The 20,338-nt window shown below is 33.4% G+C and overlaps 1 protein-coding gene across 1 annotated transcript; it reads right to left on the bottom strand.

The window, feature by feature from the left end:
- Window positions 1-6,990: 6,990 nt before the first annotated feature.
- On the bottom strand, window positions 6,991-8,556 carry LOC112031652 (uncharacterized). Its single transcript, XM_024064359.2, has 3 exons — window positions 8,103-8,556; window positions 7,859-7,989; window positions 6,991-7,444 (listed from the first exon to the last, which is right to left on the bottom strand). Exons 1-3 carry the CDS (start codon window positions 8,419-8,421, stop codon window positions 7,316-7,318), a joined length of 579 nt encoding a protein of 192 aa, XP_023920127.2. The 5' UTR covers window positions 8,422-8,556; the 3' UTR covers window positions 6,991-7,315.
- Between the last annotated feature and the right edge of the window lie 11,782 nt (window positions 8,557-20,338).

Below are 20,338 nucleotides of genomic sequence, written 5' to 3'. Positions count from 1 at the left end.
CTTTTGTCAATTGAATGGATGCTAAATGCTATAAAGCTCTGAAGAGTTGATAATTTGATGTTGGGGCCTCCAAATTAAAGGTTAGTCCCTGATGGGTATTGCTGGACGCACCCAATACATTGTCTGCCACCAGTCAGGGAACCGGGACATCGTGTAGTCTTCTTTCTTAGCAGATGAAGGAGCCATTGTCCATTGAGAAAGTTGGAACCAGTCACTAAAGTGAATGTGTGACTTTTGAAAATGATCCTCCCTCTCTCTTTTTAACAATTCTTCTTCTTTTTTCTTTTTTCTTTTTTCTTTCTTTTTTTTTTAAATATCATGTATTCATAATGTGTACATGATAATAATGAAATTTCAAAATGATTGATGACGTATTAATGGAACTAGTCCCAGACCGATGCACGAGAATAATATACAATTATTTTGTTTTTGATAATCAATATACAATTATTTTGTAGTGAGATATAATATATAATTTTTTTAAAGAAATATAATATATAATTTATTTTCTAAAATAATTTCAAGATCATATATTAATATTAGTCATATAATCATATGTACCAAAAGTTTTTTCCCGTGAAAATATTTCATTTTAGGTGTACTAAATAATTAAACAAAAACTATAGTTTGTTTGGAATTAGTTCTTGTTGGAATTTTACAGAATGGAACTGCTCACATGGGAGGGGATGATTATTCTGTTGGGCCAAAGAGATTTTTCAGGCTTTTGTCAATTGAATGGATGCTAAATGCTATAAAGCTCTGAAGAGTTGATAATTTGATGTTGGGGCCTCCAAATTAAAGGTTAGTCCCTGATGGGTATTGCTGGACGCACCCAATACATTGTCTGCCACCAGTCAGGGAACCGGGACATCGTGTAGTCTTCTTTCTTAGCAGATGAAGGAGCCATTGTCCATTGAGAAAGTTGGAACCAGTCACTAAAGTGAATGTGTGACTTTTGAAAATGATCCTCCCTCTCTCTTTTTAACAATTCTTCTTCTTTTTTCTTTTTTCTTTTTTCTTTCTTTTTTTTTTAAATATCATGTATTCATAATGTGTACATGATAATAATGAAATTTCAAAATGATTGATGACGTATTAATGGAACTAGTCCCAGACCGATGCACGAGAATAATATACAATTATTTTGTTTTTGATAATCAATATACAATTATTTTGTAGTGAGATATAATATATAATTTTTTTAAAGAAATATAATATATAATTTATTTTCTAAAATAATTTCAAGATCATATATTAATATTAGTCATATAATCATATGTACCAAAAGTTTTTTCCCGTGAAAATATTTCATTTTAGGTGTACTAAATAATTAAACAAAAACTTTTTTTTTTCCTTGGCCTTTATTGGCAAATATTTATTGTGGGGCCTGTTAGTTAAAAAGATATAGTAATCCTCAGAAGTGGGCTTGGGGCCCAACGGCCCAATCCAAGGACGCTTAGTTATCCGAGGATAGCTTAAAAATTTTATTATTATTAAATGGATAATATAGGAGAAAGGAGTGGATATTGTATATAGCGGCATAACGCACGTCCGAAGACACCAAAGTTCGAGGTGAATGTAACTTTCATTTTATTCAGGAGACTCCGCAAAGTTGTATCTGAACTGGAAAGTGGGTATAAACCTAAGGAGGAGTCGGGGAAGGTAACAAATATCTTTCCAGGCCATCACCTCCACATTAAATGCTTTCCAGCTAACCCTCTGACCGCATTAATGTGGAGGTGATACCTGAACAGTGACTAAGCAGTTTTATGGCCACTGAGCAAAAGTTCTGGTAGGTGCTGGATGGGACAGAAAGGGGCTCCTAAGATAAGAACTACACGTGTACGATGGAAATGGAGGAGAGAACGGAGTATATAACATAGAAACGAATGAGAGAGAAGGGGGGATTCCATAAAAAAAAAAAATAAAGGAGAGATGGACTGAAACAGAGCCAAAGAGAGTTTTTCTCATTGAATCAACCTAAAATATCCCTTGTTACTAGATGAGTATAACATTTCCTGTCAAACGGTACTAGTTCTTGTACCCATGCTCTAAAAATTTATTGTTTGGGCTTGTTGGGCTGAAAACTCATTCATATTCTGGGTCCAATCCAAATTGAGTCCCTACATTTATATATATATATATATATATTGCTAAATAAATTATCTGGATATCATTTTAGAATGACTTCGCTCCCCTAATTTCTAGCGAATAACCAATAATATGTTTAATGGGTAGCCAATAGTGGTGTTGTGAACAAACAGAACCAATTCCAATATCAAAACTTCAAAGTTGTTTATTTAATTTAATTTTGAAATTTGAACCTGAGTCGAGCTCAAGTTCAACACCAGATAAGATTACATGTTCAACATTGGTTCATTTTATTATTAAATAAACTCGAATTTGTTCATGAGTTACTTGATTAACTTATTCTTCTCCCATCTATAAAAAAGCTATGACTAAAATTTTTTACACCTTCACCAATCTAAGAATTTTTAATAGGAATGGACTAATATTATTATCAATAAAATACAAATAATAATTTGATATCATATGAACCTATTTACAAACTTATACAATCCAATTTCAAGTTTATGTAAATATATTTTTAGACAAATATACATATAAAAATATAATATTACGTATATTTAAATCGAATCTCATGTTCACGAACACATTAATGTTATGTTTGAACAAGGCTTGTTTACTAATCAAGCCTATATCTGGGCTTGAGCTTAGCTTATTTACTAAACTAGATTTTTTATAAGTTGAACCCATCAAGTTGTTCATAAATAGCTAGATTTATTTACAGCCCTATCCAAGCCAATAGATATAATGGGTTCAAGGAGCTAGTAGTATCAGCAATAACATTCTTATGATCAAACCACAGACCAGCCTAAGCACAAAATCAGTATTTGTCTCAGTCCCCTCCCCTCTACGTATTGCTTAATAACCCCAAATTCTTGTGATCAAAAGGTTCGCAGCCTACCGACTTTCTCTTTACACGCTTCAAAATCAAAAGTTGTCCCTCTTTCTTGTTCATCAACCACACCTCCGGCCATCTCCAACACAATAGACCAAATCCCAAATGATCACCCTACTCTACAAAGATATATATATTTGCTCTCAACTATGCTAATAAAGCAGCTTTAGAAGTCTCTCAGCTCAACAAAGTCATGCCCAAGTTGTCACTCAATCACTCTCATCTCATGCTCTTTCACCACCTCTCTCATTCACTGCCTACAACCCCATTATTGCATGAATCTAATTTGATCAAAAATTTGCCATCTACTTTAATTTATGTAACCTCATGATCAAAGCCTGTTGAAAGTTCCACAATTTCCAAAGAATCCACTCATCATTTCAACCAAATGCATGCTAGCATTAAAAAATGGGGTGCTAATGGCTATCCTGGATATAAAGTACAAATTCACCTTAGTGATCTTCATTTTGGGTTAGGACGAAGAATTTCAGGAATATAGAGAAATGATCAGGGGCTGGTGATTATTGTTTATGCTATGATTCTGATAGTGACGTATCTAAGGACATGCCATAATTGTCATTCAGCTCTGAAGACCGTCTCCAAAGTCTATTGTAGAGGAATGATAGTTAGAGATTGTTCTCTTCTCCACACCTTTGAAGAAGCATGGAACATGATCCTGTTATGATCAGTGGTATTGATCTTTCTTCCAATGCAAGCAACACGGGCTATATGAAGTAGCTTTCAAACAAGTGATGATGATCATATCCTGGAGTGCTGTGAAGGAAACACTTTTATTTGCCAAAGCAGTTTCGAAATAAAAGATAATAATACGGATATTCTTTCGCAACCAAAAAAAAAAAAGGATTGCAGTCGTGTTTGGACGGTGCAAAAGGACGATCTTATCGAGAATGAAAAAGGAGTTATTCCTATTCATCACTTCAAGTTAAAAGTTGTTCTCTTTGATAAGTATTGAGAGACTAAAGGTCTCAAACTATGGTATTAGCATCTTCTCTATGTGAAACTATTTCACGGTTCAAATTATATATTACTAAACATGTATCTAGTGTCATGTTATTTTAAAAGAGTTTAACTGTGAATAGGCTATCCCCAAATGAAACTATGGTTAAAATTTAAATGTTTGATACAGCCAGCTCAATTAGGTACAGCAAAGCTTTTCAATATCATTCAAAAGAAGATGCTTCTCCATAACTTCAAGCATCTGATTGATGTCATTTTTAATGAGTAATCAAAAATAGAGACAAATTTTATATGATACTTTGTATTTGCCGAACAATGGGCAAACAATTGATGGCCCGCATGGAAGGTATTCTATGTACTTTAGCAGAAACTGAAGATGCGTAATGCACCTAAAAATTATAGCTCTTACAAAAAATGCTTGGTATGGTGAGCTGGATGCAATTTGTACTACACAATAAAAGCAATCTACGAAAGTGGATCGAGCAATATCTTTAAAAGATCCAAAAAAGAAAGAAAAAGCCATCTTTTGCTTTGCTAGCTTTGGTCTGTCTTGCTCTAGGCACCAAAGAGAAAACCAATCATGCATTGGGTAGTGAGGAAGATTCGCTTCTACTCGTGCAATAATAAAGGTCAATCTGATGGCTATCTCAAAGTAAAAAACGTACAAACATTATCATTGCAGGTATTCTATAACTCTTTTTAAGCTCAACTATTTCGGTTAAGGAAGAACCTTCTGCAGTGGAATGCTGATATATCTACTGATAAAAAGCCTTTTTTTCAATAGTTTTCAATAGTTACGATAGAATTTTAATCTATAGCTGCATCATGGGTGTTCTTTAGTATTAGTAGAAGACTTTAATTGATTTTTAGTATAAGCGGATTTTAAATCAGATTTCTTATTCGACGGCCAGAAATTTATCAGTTAAGCCATGCAAGTCTTTTTCTTTCCTATTGGACTTCAACACAAAGTGAAAGATTCCATACAGTCTCTGTCCATATCTGTCAGTACATTTAATCCAAGGAAGTGTTTTTTAATAAAAATTTCAGGTTGTTTCAGCCTATTTCAATGAATGTTAGGTGTGAATTTATTTCTTTATATAATGATGGACTAACTCAAGTTGTTTTAATAAGTAAATATTATATGTTCTGCTAAAACAAAAGAAGTAAATATTATATATATATATATATATAAATGTATAGAATCATGAAATAGTACATACCTTGGTATCAAAAAAAATTTGTTTGTTTCTCTAATAGACAAACACAAAATGGCCACTAGAACAATATTTATAGACTTGCACGGGCAACATATATAAAGAACTGTCCGAATCTTCTTCCATTATGGTTTATGAGAGATACCATCAAATGAAATTGCTTATGTGACATTGTCACTCTTAATTTTTTAAACCAGAATGTGTACTAAACTTTACTTTTGGAAACTTCAAGGGACAATCTGAAACTTAATATATTGATTACTGTACAAGTTCTTGTTAAATGATTCACAGAAGACAATTAACATAAAAAAACGACATATTTATTGTTCTTCCAAAGTCTAAATACTCATAAACTAAGTGACATGATTACATGAGCTGTTTCTTTTTAGACTATTACTGATGAGCTTTCACTACTATGGAGGGAATAAATTAAAAACAAGATTTGCATTTTTCATAATTCTTTCAGTCACATTCATGGAATCTATTTTGTCATAAATGGGGAGTTGGTGACAATTTAATGGTATTTAATAGCTCTAATTTTAATTTCTAATTAGTTGGACTTTGAAGGCAATAATTTGAACTTTCTTGGCTTGAAAAATTGTAGATTCAATGTACGTACACCAGAAATAAAACACAGCACCAAACTGACCCAACTCTAAAATTGTTTGTTGGCTATTGGGTTCATTCATAAGTATTTTCTTCTTCTTTTTTCCCCTAATGCAAGGCTGACCGAATGCTGGAAATATTACTTAGCAAGACATGAACATAGCAAAAAGTACATTTATGCATGATGCTTTTTCCCTTTACAGAGGATTTTGCAACAGTAGTTGATTGAAACCCACTAATAGTAACTATAGTGGTAGCTTATGGAAGTAGTTACAGTAATTTTAAATTATTAATAATCTCAAAAGCTTAAAACAGTTAGAAAATGATGAATTTACCATTGCATATCTTTAGTGTAATGGTCACTTCACAAAGCATGTTCGGTAGACTGTAATAGACGCTGTAATGTAATAGTTATTCCTATGGTTTAGTTATTCTTTAGTTTGGTTATGTTTTTACTACAATGAATAATCATTCCTTATGAATAACTATTTTTCAAAATGAGAAATAACTATTCATCTTTAAAAGGTTGTATTAGTTATTCCTTAGTAAGAGTAATAATTTTAAAACTTAATATATTTCCAAATAAATAAATTTTCCATATACATCTAACAATTATAAAAATAAAAAATCATAAAAAATAACACATATCTCTCTTAAATTTAAAAATAACAATTTTTAAGGAGATATAATTGTATGAGTAAGAAATTTCCTAAAATAAATGTTAAGTTTCATTCTAATATTATAACTCACAACCAAACTAATGAATAGGTTTAGTTATTACATTACAACATATTTTATTCATAGTAATAAAGATTACAATTCTCATCATAATCCTCATTCAGTGTACCAAACGTACCTTAAGTATTTGTAAGTATGAGGAGCAAAAGCTGAGGCTCAAGTCTCCAAATAGGAGTTTCACATACATGTATACTTAAATTGGGTTAGAGTAGAATTTTTGTTTTGTATAGAAGAAGAAAAAAAATTTGACAAATTTAATTTGACACTCTTTTTGCCAAGCACCTTGTAATTTATTTGCCACTAGTCCCTCCACCACTATTGTACCTATTGAATTTAATTAAATAAATAAAGGAACATAACTCTATCAAAGATTTATACATTATTTTTTTAACGGATGGAATTTCTTTTTCTTTTTTTGTAGAAGGTGAAGTGGAAATAGGGTTTGAACCTAATAAATTAGGAATTGTCTCAAAAAATTAAGTAGTTAGGAAATTGTGAAGTTAATGAAACAAGTCAAGTATTACACTAGAGCAGTTGTCTAACATGAAAGTCTAATTTCTTTCAGAACAACACTAAATTACAAATGATGTTGGATATGTGCCCCTTTGCTATACACCACTATGCAGTCATTACCCAGATCAGAAATTGAAAAAAAGAAACTTTGTATCACTCAGCTTACAATAGGCCTCCTAGATGATCCAAAAAGATCTTCACAGGTTTTGATCTATTGAACATGAGTTTTGATCCACTGCTCCTCTGTCTCTTACACACCCTGTTAAAATTGTTGGAAACATGGTCAACTCGTAGCCTCTGAGATGCTTTTTAACGATGGTTGCCATGTTCTTGACCTGGCTGTGGTGGCAGAGTTAGTTGATGATGATGATGATGAGGTTGTCCTTGGTCGGTGTCTCTCATGTTTGGTTACCTGAAATCCAATGATATAATTAGTCAACATAATTCAAGAATGAAATAATGGATTATTATTATTATTATTAGCACATGATTTATACAACAGCACATATTATTCTTCATGGAATCATTTAGCTTGAGTTAAGGAAGCTCAAGACTTTCCTACTATTTTTCACTGATCTAGTTCTAACTTCTAAGATTCCCTAATGTTCTAAATTAACCAGTAATAAAGTTATTACCTTTAAATGTGATTTTGTCTGAATTATGTTGCATGTACTAGAAAAACTTCAATTAGAACCAAAGCTGACTAGAGGATCTGAGTTATCTTCTATTCAACTTAGCTAAGGAAAGGAAAATCTACCTTAAACTCAACCAAAATTGTAAAGACAACATATTGTAACAAAAAAAATTACTGTTTTTGAAGTTTTACATGTTTGTCATTCTCTGCATCAGATCTTCTGGCTGCTGTCTCTGGCTGATCAGAACCTGGCTTCTCTGCTGATTCTGAGTGGCTTTTCCTCATCTTTGCTTGCTTCTTTGCCCACAAGCCTTTCATAACCTCTAAAACCCACAAAGAAAATTGCACTTCCATATCAGATTAAGGCACAAAGTACCTCAAAACAAAGTCTTTTTGTCACAAGTAAAAGGAAAAAAGACTAAAACAAATCACAAACCTTGAGTAGTGATGAGTCTATAAACTTGGCCAAGAACAAGAGTGTCGGTGGGACGGAGCAGCTTTATCCTAGTTAAACGAACCTGATTGTTGCTGTTGTTGTTGTTGTTGTTGTTGTTATTGTTGTGTTCATTCTTAACTGGGCAGTTTTCTTTGTCACTGGTTTGACACAAAGTGGTGGAGATGAGAAGAGCAACATAGTGACCAGGGTTCATCTTCATGATCTCATTAGCACTCACAGGCCAATAAAAAGTGTCTACTTTCCCACTTGGGTGTTGAACCACTAGAGTTGCTGCATCAATGGCTTGACAATTTCCCATCTCTCTTTCTCACACTAAGAAGATGATAATGAAGAAGAAGCAAGAAAACTGAAATATGCACCACCCTCTTTATAGGCCACCTTGCTATAGTGCTAGTAAATTCCCAAATGACTCCCTAACTCTAATGCAATCCTTAAATACTAGTAGCTTGTTAGAATTTGAAATGCCAAAAAATAAAAAAATGAAAGTCTATTTCAAAATGAAAAAACCAATTTGGTCAAAAATGCTTTGTACTAATCATTGTGAGACACATTATGATGATCAAGGACAATTTGGAGAATTAACCTTAATATAAAGTGACATAATTATGACACATTATGACATGGCGAGCTGGGATTGGTTGGCTCAAGAGACAAAGACCAAGTAGGGACTGAGGTGATTGTTACAATTTCTCATGTACGTTACATTCTTTTGGTCTATACCAAGTCAAGTCCACCACTTTAATTTTGTAACACTGTTACATATAGAGAGAGAGAGAGAGAGAGGCTGCGTGACTGCCACGTCACCAGATTGCGTATAAAGCTGTTCTTGAACGGTTACAAGTAGTTCTGGCGTTAAAATGCCAGTACTACTTGCCTTATCTGCCAAGTGAATTACACGCCCCAATTGGAAATTTTCATTTTTTTTTTTTTTTGCTGAATAATTTTATAGTTTTCATTGTTCATTTCCATCGTTGATCATACTGATATTATGAAATGACTTATTCATCTTAAAAAAAAAAAAAAAAAAATAAAAAAATGAAAGTCTATTTCAAAATGAAAAAACCAATTTGGTCAAAAATGCTTTGTACTAATCATTGTGAGCCACATTATGATGATCAAGGACAATTTGGAGAATTAACCTTAATATAAAGTGACATAATTATGACACATTATGACATGGCGAGCTGGGATTGGTTGGCTCAAGAGACAAAGACCAAGTAGGGACTGAGGTGATTGTTACAATTTCTCGTGTACGTTACATTCTTTTGGTCTATACCAAGTCAAGTCCACCACTTTAATTTTGTAACACTGTTACATAGAGAGAGAGAGAGAGAGAGAGAGAGAGAGGCTGCGTGACTGCCACGTCACCAGATTGCGTATAAAGCTGTTCTTGAACGGTTACAAGTAGTTCTGGCGTTAAAATGCCAGTACTACTTGCCTTATCTGCCAAGTGAATCACACGCCCCAATTGGAAATTTTCATTGTTTTTATTTTTTTTGCTGAATAATTTTATAGTTTTCATTGTTCATTTGCATCATTGATCATACTGATATTATGAAATGACTTATTCATCTTTAAAAAAAAAAAAAAAAGGATAAAATAGAAAAGAAAGAGGTATGTTCATCAATCAAAAGGCATAATTATATATGGTATAATTTTGACTAATATATAAAATTGTTACAGCTACTTTGTCGTGTGGCATTTACAATCTTTTAAATTTTCATTTTAAAAAACAAAGTTGGTAAATTATGATAATCTGGAATTAGACTTTGTGTCATTAGTTCTCAAGACAAGATGATCATTTTTCTTTTTTTTTTTCTTTATAAGTTTAGAAGAAGAAACTCAAATCAAACATGTTTAATTCTTGGTTTGTGTTGCACTTTTGCCAACTTCAAATAAATAAAATTAATCCAAATGCATGCTACATTAGTTATTAATTTTAATTTTAATCAACCATATTTCATGAATTCTAGGTACAATTTTAAGTTCAAAAGACCTAGTCTAGTCCAATAGACTATTTAGTTCCAAGATCTGATTCTTAAATTTGCAAATTTTTTTTGTTTACTTTGAACCTTATTTATAAAGATGTAAACTTCTAACTAAAAACATTTTACGACAAAACTGGAAACTTGTTGGTCACAAAATTTATGGCATATAGTGTACATTTTACTTTAAACCTTATAAAGATGTAATCTATCATTTTGATTAGCCTTTTTTTGTTGACTTATTAACTTAATTATTTATGTTCAAATTTTCAACACCTCACTTTTCTTTATGTACAACTGTACTTTTGCCAACTTCAAATAAACAAATAAATAAAATTAATTCAAACGCACGCTAAACTACATTAGTTATTAATTTTAATTTTAATCAATAATATTTCCCAAATTCTAGCTACTATTTTAAGGATAAAAGAGCTAGTCTTGTCCAAAACTATATAGTTCCAAGATCAGATTCTTAAACTTGCAAAGTTTTTTGTTTAATCTAAACCTTATAAAGACATAAACTTTTAACTAAAAACATTTTAAGACGAAAACGGAGACTTTTTGTCTCAAAATTTGTCATATAGTGTACATTTTATATTGAACCTTATAAAGATGTAATCTAGCATTTTGATTACCTTTTTTTGGTTGACTTATTAACTTATTTATTTATGTACAAATTTTCAACGCCCCACTTTTCTTTATGTACAACTATACTTTTGCCAACTTCAAATAAATAAATAAAATTAATCCAAAGACATGCTACATTAGTTATTAATTTTATTTTTAATCAACAAGATTATATAGTCCTTAAATTTGCAATTTTTTTTTTTCTTTTTTTTGGTTTGAATCGTGAAAACATTTTACGACTAACCCGGAGACTTGTCGGTCTCAAAATTTATGGCGTATAGTGTTGTAGTTCAAAGGTCACACAGAGGACCACAGAGAGAGGATAGAGACGTGTATGGAGGGAAGGAATAGAAAACCTATCTTTAATTCTTATACTACATACTACAGTTTTTTGAGAGCGCGTGGTACAGTATTTTTACTGTAGCAAAGACAAGTGGGAGAGGAAAAAAAAATACGTTTTGTGTTGCTTACCAAAACAGAGCGGGACCATAAGCGTGAAATTTTGTGCTGTAGTGAGAACCGAGAGAGAGACTTCCCTGTCACTGACACTGAAACAAAACGTGAAAATAAATAGACTTTTTTCACTATGGGCCCCAAAACTATTCTCATTTCTCACACACTTTCACTCGACACGTAATGAGTGTGTGTCGCGTGATGTGTGAGAGAGAGTTTTGTGACACTCTTTTTTCTCTTTCTTTATGAGTTCCTTCCAGCTTTCTTCTTTGTCCGTTACAACATGCCTAGCCAAAATGAACACATAATGATGGATAATTTTGTGTCATAAGTCGACACGTAAAGAGTTGTGAGTGATGTAGATGTGATGGTGGGCTAGGTAGGTATACACTTCAACCACTCACAACTTACTTCGTGATGAGTTGTAGCATAAAATTGTGCATTTTTATGTGTTCTTGACATTACACTCGAAATTCTATTCCAAAAAGCCCTACAAAAAAGGGGGATCCCCATTTTGCTAAGGTTCTTTCTTCTGCTTGGACCAAGTAAAAGCAAACAAACACCAAAGTGCTAGAAGGAAAAAAAGGATTTGGGAACAAGGCTGCAAAGTGGGTTCCTCTTCTTGTAATTTGATGTGTTTGTCTTGATGACAAATCCAGAGGTTCTATTCTGAAAGAAATGTGTCAAACTTTTGTGTGTGGTTTTTTCCAGTCATCTATTATAAAAGATTCTTGTTGTGTTCTTTTGTTTTTAAACTACAAAAAATTCGAACTCAAGTTTTTTCTTTTGGGGTGAAAATGAAAATCTGACTTGAGTCATAACTTATGACACTCCTGACATAAAATATAACCCGGAGATGGAGGGGGAAGAGAGAACTCAACCTCTGTTCCAAATTTACCATAATATTTAACCAAGAGATTTGTTTTACTCAACTTTTTTTTTTGTGTGTTTTTAAGGAAGAAATTTAGAATTCAAATCCTTTTCTCCCTGTTCTTTTAAGTTTCATTATTGTAACGATTGAATTATAAACCAAGAGTAATATTTTTTTAGTACTTTCTTTCTCTCTTAGGCCTCTCACAACTGGCCCTCCATATCTCCTTATCTCTATCTCATTAATATTAAAGTCATCTCATTAAGGATGGAAAAATGTCTCAAACCTTCCTCAACCTAGACCTACCCCGGCCCATTTCACCATGCACGTGTTTTCTTTGTCCTAAAGAGAGGATTGGGCAAGAACAGGTCACCCATCCCTAAACATACCTGCCTTTCATTTTTTAAGTTTTTATGTAGAGAAATTTATACTAGGTTTTAAGACATTTCGAATTACCCCATAGGATTTCTATTAATATTTTTCATGGAGAAGGAGAGATAGGGTACGAATCACAAATATGGAATATCACAAATGATGTTATTATCACTGGGGGTATCATTTGAATCATATTTATTCTATCACTAGGTAACAAAAATAAAAATAAAAATTTGAAGACAGTGATTTCATTGGGGAAGAAGATTTTTGGGGGTTATTGCTTAAAAAAATATATAGGAGCCATGAGTAGGTGATAATAGAATTAACATGAATCGGCACAACCATCTTAATCTCAAGAATAATTTCTAAAGAACATCGTTTTAAGAATTAATTTTGCAAAACATCACAAAATGGGGAGAGGATTTGAACTCTAAATATTTTTGTTGGAGAACATCACAAAATGTCAACCAATTAAACTTTTAAGCTCTTGACTTATTGGAGGTCATGTTGATCATGCTATTCCTAAACAAATTTCCTGACTTACGATTTAGAGGGATTTTTTTTTTTCATTACAATAAGTGGGGGATGGGGAATTCAAAATTTGGTTCTCCATATTAGACAATACCATTTGTGGGGCCAGAAAATCGAGTAGCCAAGGCCCACTTCAACCCAGGCCCAAATGGCCCACGCCGAGGACGCACGATGGGTCCGAGGGTGACCCTATCCTCGGTCGTCCAAGACCTCGGTACGGAGAAGGGCAAGCTCTGGAAGAACCGTCACCTCGACATTGAATACGTTCACCTAACCCCTCTGGCCGCATTAATGGAGATGTAACCCCTTGCCAGGGCGACATCGATCAGGGCGAACCACTCAAGCACGGATACGACCTTTGATGGGATAAGCGGTCAGGGGGAAGGCCAATAGATGATCAACAGGAGGAAGAAGATGGGCATATATAAGAAATGTGAGCAAAATGTAAGAGTGGGGGTTTTTGGGAGGTGAGAGGGAGAAAAGCCTCCTCGGCCATGGGCCGAGGAGCATCCCCCAGTTGTAAACTGTTCTAAGTATTTTTTTTCAATAAAAGAGAAAGGAGTTCATGCTTCGTAAACGCCGGCCAGCGCCTAAACCTTCGATCCACTCTCTACAAATTCATTGTTCTGAGTTCGTTGGGCCTTTGACCCATATCTTTTAGGCTTGGGCAACAAAAACAGACCCTACACCATTAAATTACTAAACTTTTAGTCTTTTATTATTTAGAGTATGCTTTGAATACACAGTCAATAGACAAGTTTTCTTCCATATTAATTTAGATTTTAGAGTAAGTTCCTCAAATCATTACCTGTTAATTATATGACTATCCACATATATTTTATATTCATTAAGTAATTCAAACAAGTTGAATTGACTACAAACTAAATCATGTAAATTAAAGGTAAACCAAAACAATCATTTAAACAGCCAAGTCATGGTTCCTTCAACTGATTTAGATAGAAATTTTGTCCCCTTGGAAGAAATAGTATACACCCCCCAAAATGATTCCTCCATGGCTCCATGCCTTGAGCTATATCAGTGTTCAATGTGGGGACCATAATAAGGTTCCATGCCGGGTCGTTCAAACTGAGAACAAATTAATTGATACAGATCAAGTGGTGGAGCCACCATCCTGTCAGGCCTTTTGTCTTTGAAAGCTGTGTTTTGGCAAGGTCTATGGATATTTTGGTGACTGAAAATTAATTTGATCCAACTTTTTTTCTGGGTAAAACCACAGTCTTATTACAAAAAATTAAGATGGAATGTGGTGCTAGAAAATAAATGAATTACAAAGAATACACATAAATTTCTCATATAAATCCTTCCTCTTTTTATTTATAGCGCTTTGATCTCTCAAATTAGCTTTTTCAGGTATTTGCATCTAGTGAGGACAATGAGAAAATAAATGGTAGCCTCAGAAATATTGATAAAAATGATTATATGGCTAATTTTCTCGATATTCATGCACAGTGACATGTAAAAGAAGAGAAAGTTTAGAGACACAAAAAATTTTGAAATTTGTTGATGCAACAGATTGTTAGTGATAAGTTAAAAAGTGATGATAATAATGAGCCAAGATAATAACTAGTGAAAACTTACTAACTCATCCAGTACAAAAAAAAGTTGTCAAATTTTTACAAGATGTTCATTATATCGCATACATCAATGAAGTTTCAACCCTTAATTTAAGAATTTCATCTCGAATAAAGCAACCGTACCTAAAATTAAAATAATATGATATCTCATCTTCTAATCTTTTCCAATTTTACTTTTTTTTTTAGTATATTGTATTATTATTTTGATACTCCTACATTTTTTTACTTTATCTTCTGAAATAAAAGTACCTCGTGTAATTAAGAAAAGAATAACTAGCACATCCTTGCTCCATGTGAAATCAATCCAACCACATGCTAAAATGTACTTTTCCATATCTTGAAACACCTGTTTATAACTACAAGACTTTCCCCTCTTTGCTACAAGAATTCTTTTAAATTGGGTTAACAAGCATAAAGCAAGAGTTGGAGGCAACCATATCCAGAAAGCATTGGGAGCTTCAATATCTACCTAGGAAATAGAGACATGATCTTTGCTTCAACGGAAAGAGAACACAACAGTAATTATTTAAGAACATGCAAACTTTTGACTCCTGTAGATCTTTCAATCTCATAATCTATTCCTCGGGAACCTTTGATAATTTTTTATTTTGTGTGGCAATGGTAACCTAGGCTAGTAATATACAATATAAGAGTCTATGGACTATGGCTTTCACAAAACCCCAACAGAAGTTTCAGTGAAACCATGAAAATCCTAGTAGTGAAACTTTAATAAGAACGTTAATAACAATTTACGAAAGGAAAAACTTTTGCCACTAATTGTACCCAAGTTTGATTAGACAAAATCCCAGAAAGCATTTCTTGATATGAAAGTTGTGAAATCTTAGGTATTAAGGCTTCCAAGTTCCAACCTTAAATAATGCACTTTTTTTCTTGCTCAAAATGTTGCATAAGGAAGTGGACTATAAGTCTATAACCATTAAATATTTCAAGAGAGATCTTAACTTCTTTCGTACAGAATCTGCAGAACCATATATTTTATATCCGAAGTCCAACAATTATTTTTGTTCGATTTGAGTATTAAACTAGTGGGTAGCATTGAGCTCCTCCTTCTTGTCATGACTCATGAATTGAATTGAGTTGGGTGGGTGCAACATTTGTAGGACCCCTTGTCATTACTTTGGCATTTAACTTTGTGATCAGAACTTCTTCACCAAACAGCATGGAGAGGATTTTTGGGATTATTTTAAGGATATGATTGTTGTTCATTTCAACTTATGTACCTAAAACATATGACATGAGCCAAGAAGCTAGCGAGATGTCATCACTTGTGTATATATATATATATGTGCCTAGTTCATCGGGGGAAGAAACACAGATGAAATTTTAATAATTATAATTGTTATTATAATATATATATATATATATATATATTTGTACCTAGTTATCTTTGTCCGTTACAACATGCCTAGCCAAAATGAACACATAATGATGGATAATTTTGTGTCATAAGTCGACACGTAAAGAGTTGTGAGTGATGTAGATGTGATGGTGGGCTAGGTAGGTATACACTTCAACCACTCACAACTTACTTCGTGATGAGTTGTAGCATAAAATTGTGCATTTTTATGTGTTCTTGACATTACACTCGAAATTCTATTCCAAAAAGCCCTACAAAAAAGGGGGATCCCCATTTTGCTAAGGTTCTTTCTTCTGCTTGGACCAAGTAAAAGCAAACAAACACCAAAGTGCTAGAAGGAAAAAAAGGATTTGGGAACAAGGCTGCAAAGTGGGTTCCTCTTCTTGTAATTTGATGTGTTTGTCTTGATGACAAATCCAGAGGTTCTATTCTGAAAGAAATGTGTCAAACTTTTGTGTGTGGTTTTTTCCAGTCATCTATTATAAAAGATTCTTGTTGTGTTCTTTTGTTTTTAAACTACAAAAAATTCGAACTCAAGTTTTTTCTTTTGGGGTGAAAATGAAAATCTGACTTGAGTCATAACTTATGACACTCCTGACATAAAATATAACCCGGAGATGGAGGGGGAAGAGAGAACTCAACCTCTGTTCCAAATTTACCATAATATTTAACCAAGAGATTTGTTTTACTCAACTTTTTTTTTTGTGTGTTTTTAAGGAAGAAATTTAGAATTCAAATCCTTTTCTCCCTGTTCTTTTAAGTTTCATTATTGTAACGATTGAATTATAAACCAAGAGTAATATTTTTTTAGTACTTTCTTTCTCTCTTAGGCCTCTCACAACTGGCCCTCCATATCTCCTTATCTCTATCTCATTAATATTAAAGTCATCTCATTAAGGATGGAAAAATGTCTCAAACCTTCCTCAACCTAGACCTACCCCGGCCCATTTCACCATGCACGTGTTTTCTTTGTCCTAAAGAGAGGATTGGGCAAGAACAGGTCACCCATCCCTAAACATACCTGCCTTTCATTTTTTAAGTTTTTATGTAGAGAAATTTATACTAGGTTTTAAGACATTTCGAATTACCCCATAGGATTTCTATTAATATTTTTCATGGAGAAGGAGAGATAGGGTACGAATCACAAATATGGAATATCACAAATGATGTTATTATCACTGGGGGTATCATTTGAATCATATTTATTCTATCACTAGGTAACAAAAATAAAAATAAAAATTTGAAGACAGTGATTTCATTGGGGAAGAAGATTTTTGGGGGTTATTGCTTAAAAAAATATATAGGAGCCATGAGTAGGTGATAATAGAATTAACATGAATCGGCACAACCATCTTAATCTCAAGAATAATTTCTAAAGAACATCGTTTTAAGAATTAATTTTGCAAAACATCACAAAATGGGGAGAGGATTTGAACTCTAAATATTTTTGTTGGAGAACATCACAAAATGTCAACCAATTAAACTTTTAAGCTCTTGACTTATTGGAGGTCATGTTGATCATGCTATTCCTAAACAAATTTCCTGACTTACGATTTAGAGGGATTTTTTTTTTTCATTACAATAAGTGGGGGATGGGGAATTCAAAATTTGGTTCTCCATATTAGACAATACCATTTGTGGGGCCAGAAAATCGAGTAGCCAAGGCCCACTTCAACCCAGGCCCAAATGGCCCACGCCGAGGACGCACGATGGGTCCGAGGGTGACCCTATCCTCGGTCGTCCGAGACCTCGGTACGGAGAAGGGCAAGCTCTGGAAGAACCGTCACCTCGACATTGAATACGTTCACCTAACCCCTCTGGCCGCATTAATGGAGATGTAACCCCTTGCCAGGGCGACATCGATCAGGGCGAACCACTCAAGCACGGATACGACCTTTGATGGGATAAGCGGTCAGGGGGAAGGCCAATAGATGATCAACAGGAGGAAGAAGATGGGCATATATAAGAAATGTGAGCAAAATGTAAGAGTGGGGGTTTTTGGGAGGTGAGAGGGAGAAAAGCCTCCTCGGCCATGGGCCGAGGAGCATCCCCCAGTTGTAAACTGTTCTAAGTATTTTTTTTCAATAAAAGAGAAAGGAGTTCATGCTTCGTAAACGCCGGCCAGCGCCTAAACCTTCGATCCACTCTCTACAAATTCATTGTTCTGAGTTCGTTGGGCCTTTGACCCATATCTTTTAGGCTTGGGCAACAAAAACAGACCCTACACCATTAAATTACTAAACTTTTAGTCTTTTATTATTTAGAGTATGCTTTGAATACACAGTCAATAGACAAGTTTTCTTCCATATTAATTTAGATTTTAGAGTAAGTTCCTCAAATCATTACCTGTTAATTATATGACTATCCACATATATTTTATATTCATTAAGTAATTCAAACAAGTTGAATTGACTACAAACTAAATCATGTAAATTAAAGGTAAACCAAAACAATCATTTAAACAGCCAAGTCATGGTTCCTTCAACTGATTTAGATAGAAATTTTGTCCCCTTGGAAGAAATAGTATACACCCCCCAAAATGATTCCTCCATGGCTCCATGCCTTGAGCTATATCAGTGTTCAATGTGGGGACCATAATAAGGTTCCATGCCGGGTCGTTCAAACTGAGAACAAATTAATTGATACAGATCAAGTGGTGGAGCCACCATCCTGTCAGGCCTTTTGTCTTTGAAAGCTGTGTTTTGGCAAGGTCTATGGATATTTTGGTGACTGAAAATTAATTTGATCCAACTTTTTTTCTGGGTAAAACCACAGTCTTATTACAAAAAATTAAGATGGAATGTGGTGCTAGAAAATAAATGAATTACAAAGAATACACATAAATTTCTCATATAAATCCTTCCTCTTTTTATTTATAGCGCTTTGATCTCTCAAATTAGCTTTTTCAGGTATTTGCATCTAGTGAGGACAATGAGAAAATAAATGGTAGCCTCAGAAATATTGATAAAAATGATTATATGGCTAATTTTCTCGATATTCATGCACAGTGACATGTAAAAGAAGAGAAAGTTTAGAGACACAAAAAATTTTGAAATTTGTTGATGCAACAGATTGTTAGTGATAAGTTAAAAAGTGATGATAATAATGAGCCAAGATAATAACTAGTGAAAACTTACTAACTCATCCAGTACAAAAAAAAGTTGTCAAATTTTTACAAGATGTTCATTATATCGCATACATCAATGAAGTTTCAACCCTTAATTTAAGAATTTCATCTCGAATAAAGCAACCGTACCTAAAATTAAAATAATATGATATCTCATCTTCTAATCTTTTCCAATTTTACTTTTTTTTTTAGTATATTGTATTATTATTTTGATACTCCTACATTTTTTTACTTTATCTTCTGAAATAAAAGTACCTCGTGTAATTAAGAAAAGAATAACTAGCACATCCTTGCTCCATGTGAAATCAATCCAACCACATGCTAAAATGTACTTTTCCATATCTTGAAACACCTGTTTATAACTACAAGACTTTCCCCTCTTTGCTACAAGAATTCTTTTAAATTGGGTTAACAAGCATAAAGCAAGAGTTGGAGGCAACCATATCCAGAAAGCATTGGGAGCTTCAATATCTACCTAGGAAATAGAGACATGATCTTTGCTTCAACGGAAAGAGAACACAACAGTAATTATTTAAGAACATGCAAACTTTTGACTCCTGTAGATCTTTCAATCTCATAATCTATTCCTCGGGAACCTTTGATAATTTTTTATTTTGTGTGGCAATGGTAACCTAGGCTAGTAATATACAATATAAGAGTCTATGGACTATGGCTTTCACAAAACCCCAACAGAAGTTTCAGTGAAACCATGAAAATCCTAGTAGTGAAACTTTAATAAGAACGTTAATAACAATTTACGAAAGGAAAAACTTTTGCCACTAATTGTACCCAAGTTTGATTAGACAAAATCCCAGAAAGCATTTCTTGATATGAAAGTTGTGAAATCTTAGGTATTAAGGCTTCCAAGTTCCAACCTTAAATAATGCACTTTTTTTCTTGCTCAAAATGTTGCATAAGGAAGTGGACTATAAGTCTATAACCATTAAATATTTCAAGAGAGATCTTAACTTCTTTCGTACAGAATCTGCAGAACCATATATTTTATATCCGAAGTCCAACAATTATTTTTGTTCGATTTGAGTATTAAACTAGTGGGTAGCATTGAGCTCCTCCTTCTTGTCATGACTCATGAATTGAATTGAGTTGGGTGGGTGCAACATTTGTAGGACCCCTTGTCATTACTTTGGCATTTAACTTTGTGATCAGAACTTCTTCACCAAACAGCATGGAGAGGATTTTTGGGATTATTTTAAGGATATGATTGTTGTTCATTTCAACTTATGTACCTAAAACATATGACATGAGCCAAGAA

This window comes from Quercus suber, unplaced genomic scaffold (assembly GCF_002906115.3).
Source record: "Quercus suber isolate HL8 unplaced genomic scaffold, Cork oak 2.0 scaffold_17, whole genome shotgun sequence".
NCBI lineage: Eukaryota > Viridiplantae > Streptophyta > Magnoliopsida > Fagales > Fagaceae > Quercus > Quercus suber.
The sequence above is the reverse complement of the archived record's forward strand: the minus strand, read 5'-3'. Positions and strand labels throughout refer to the sequence as shown.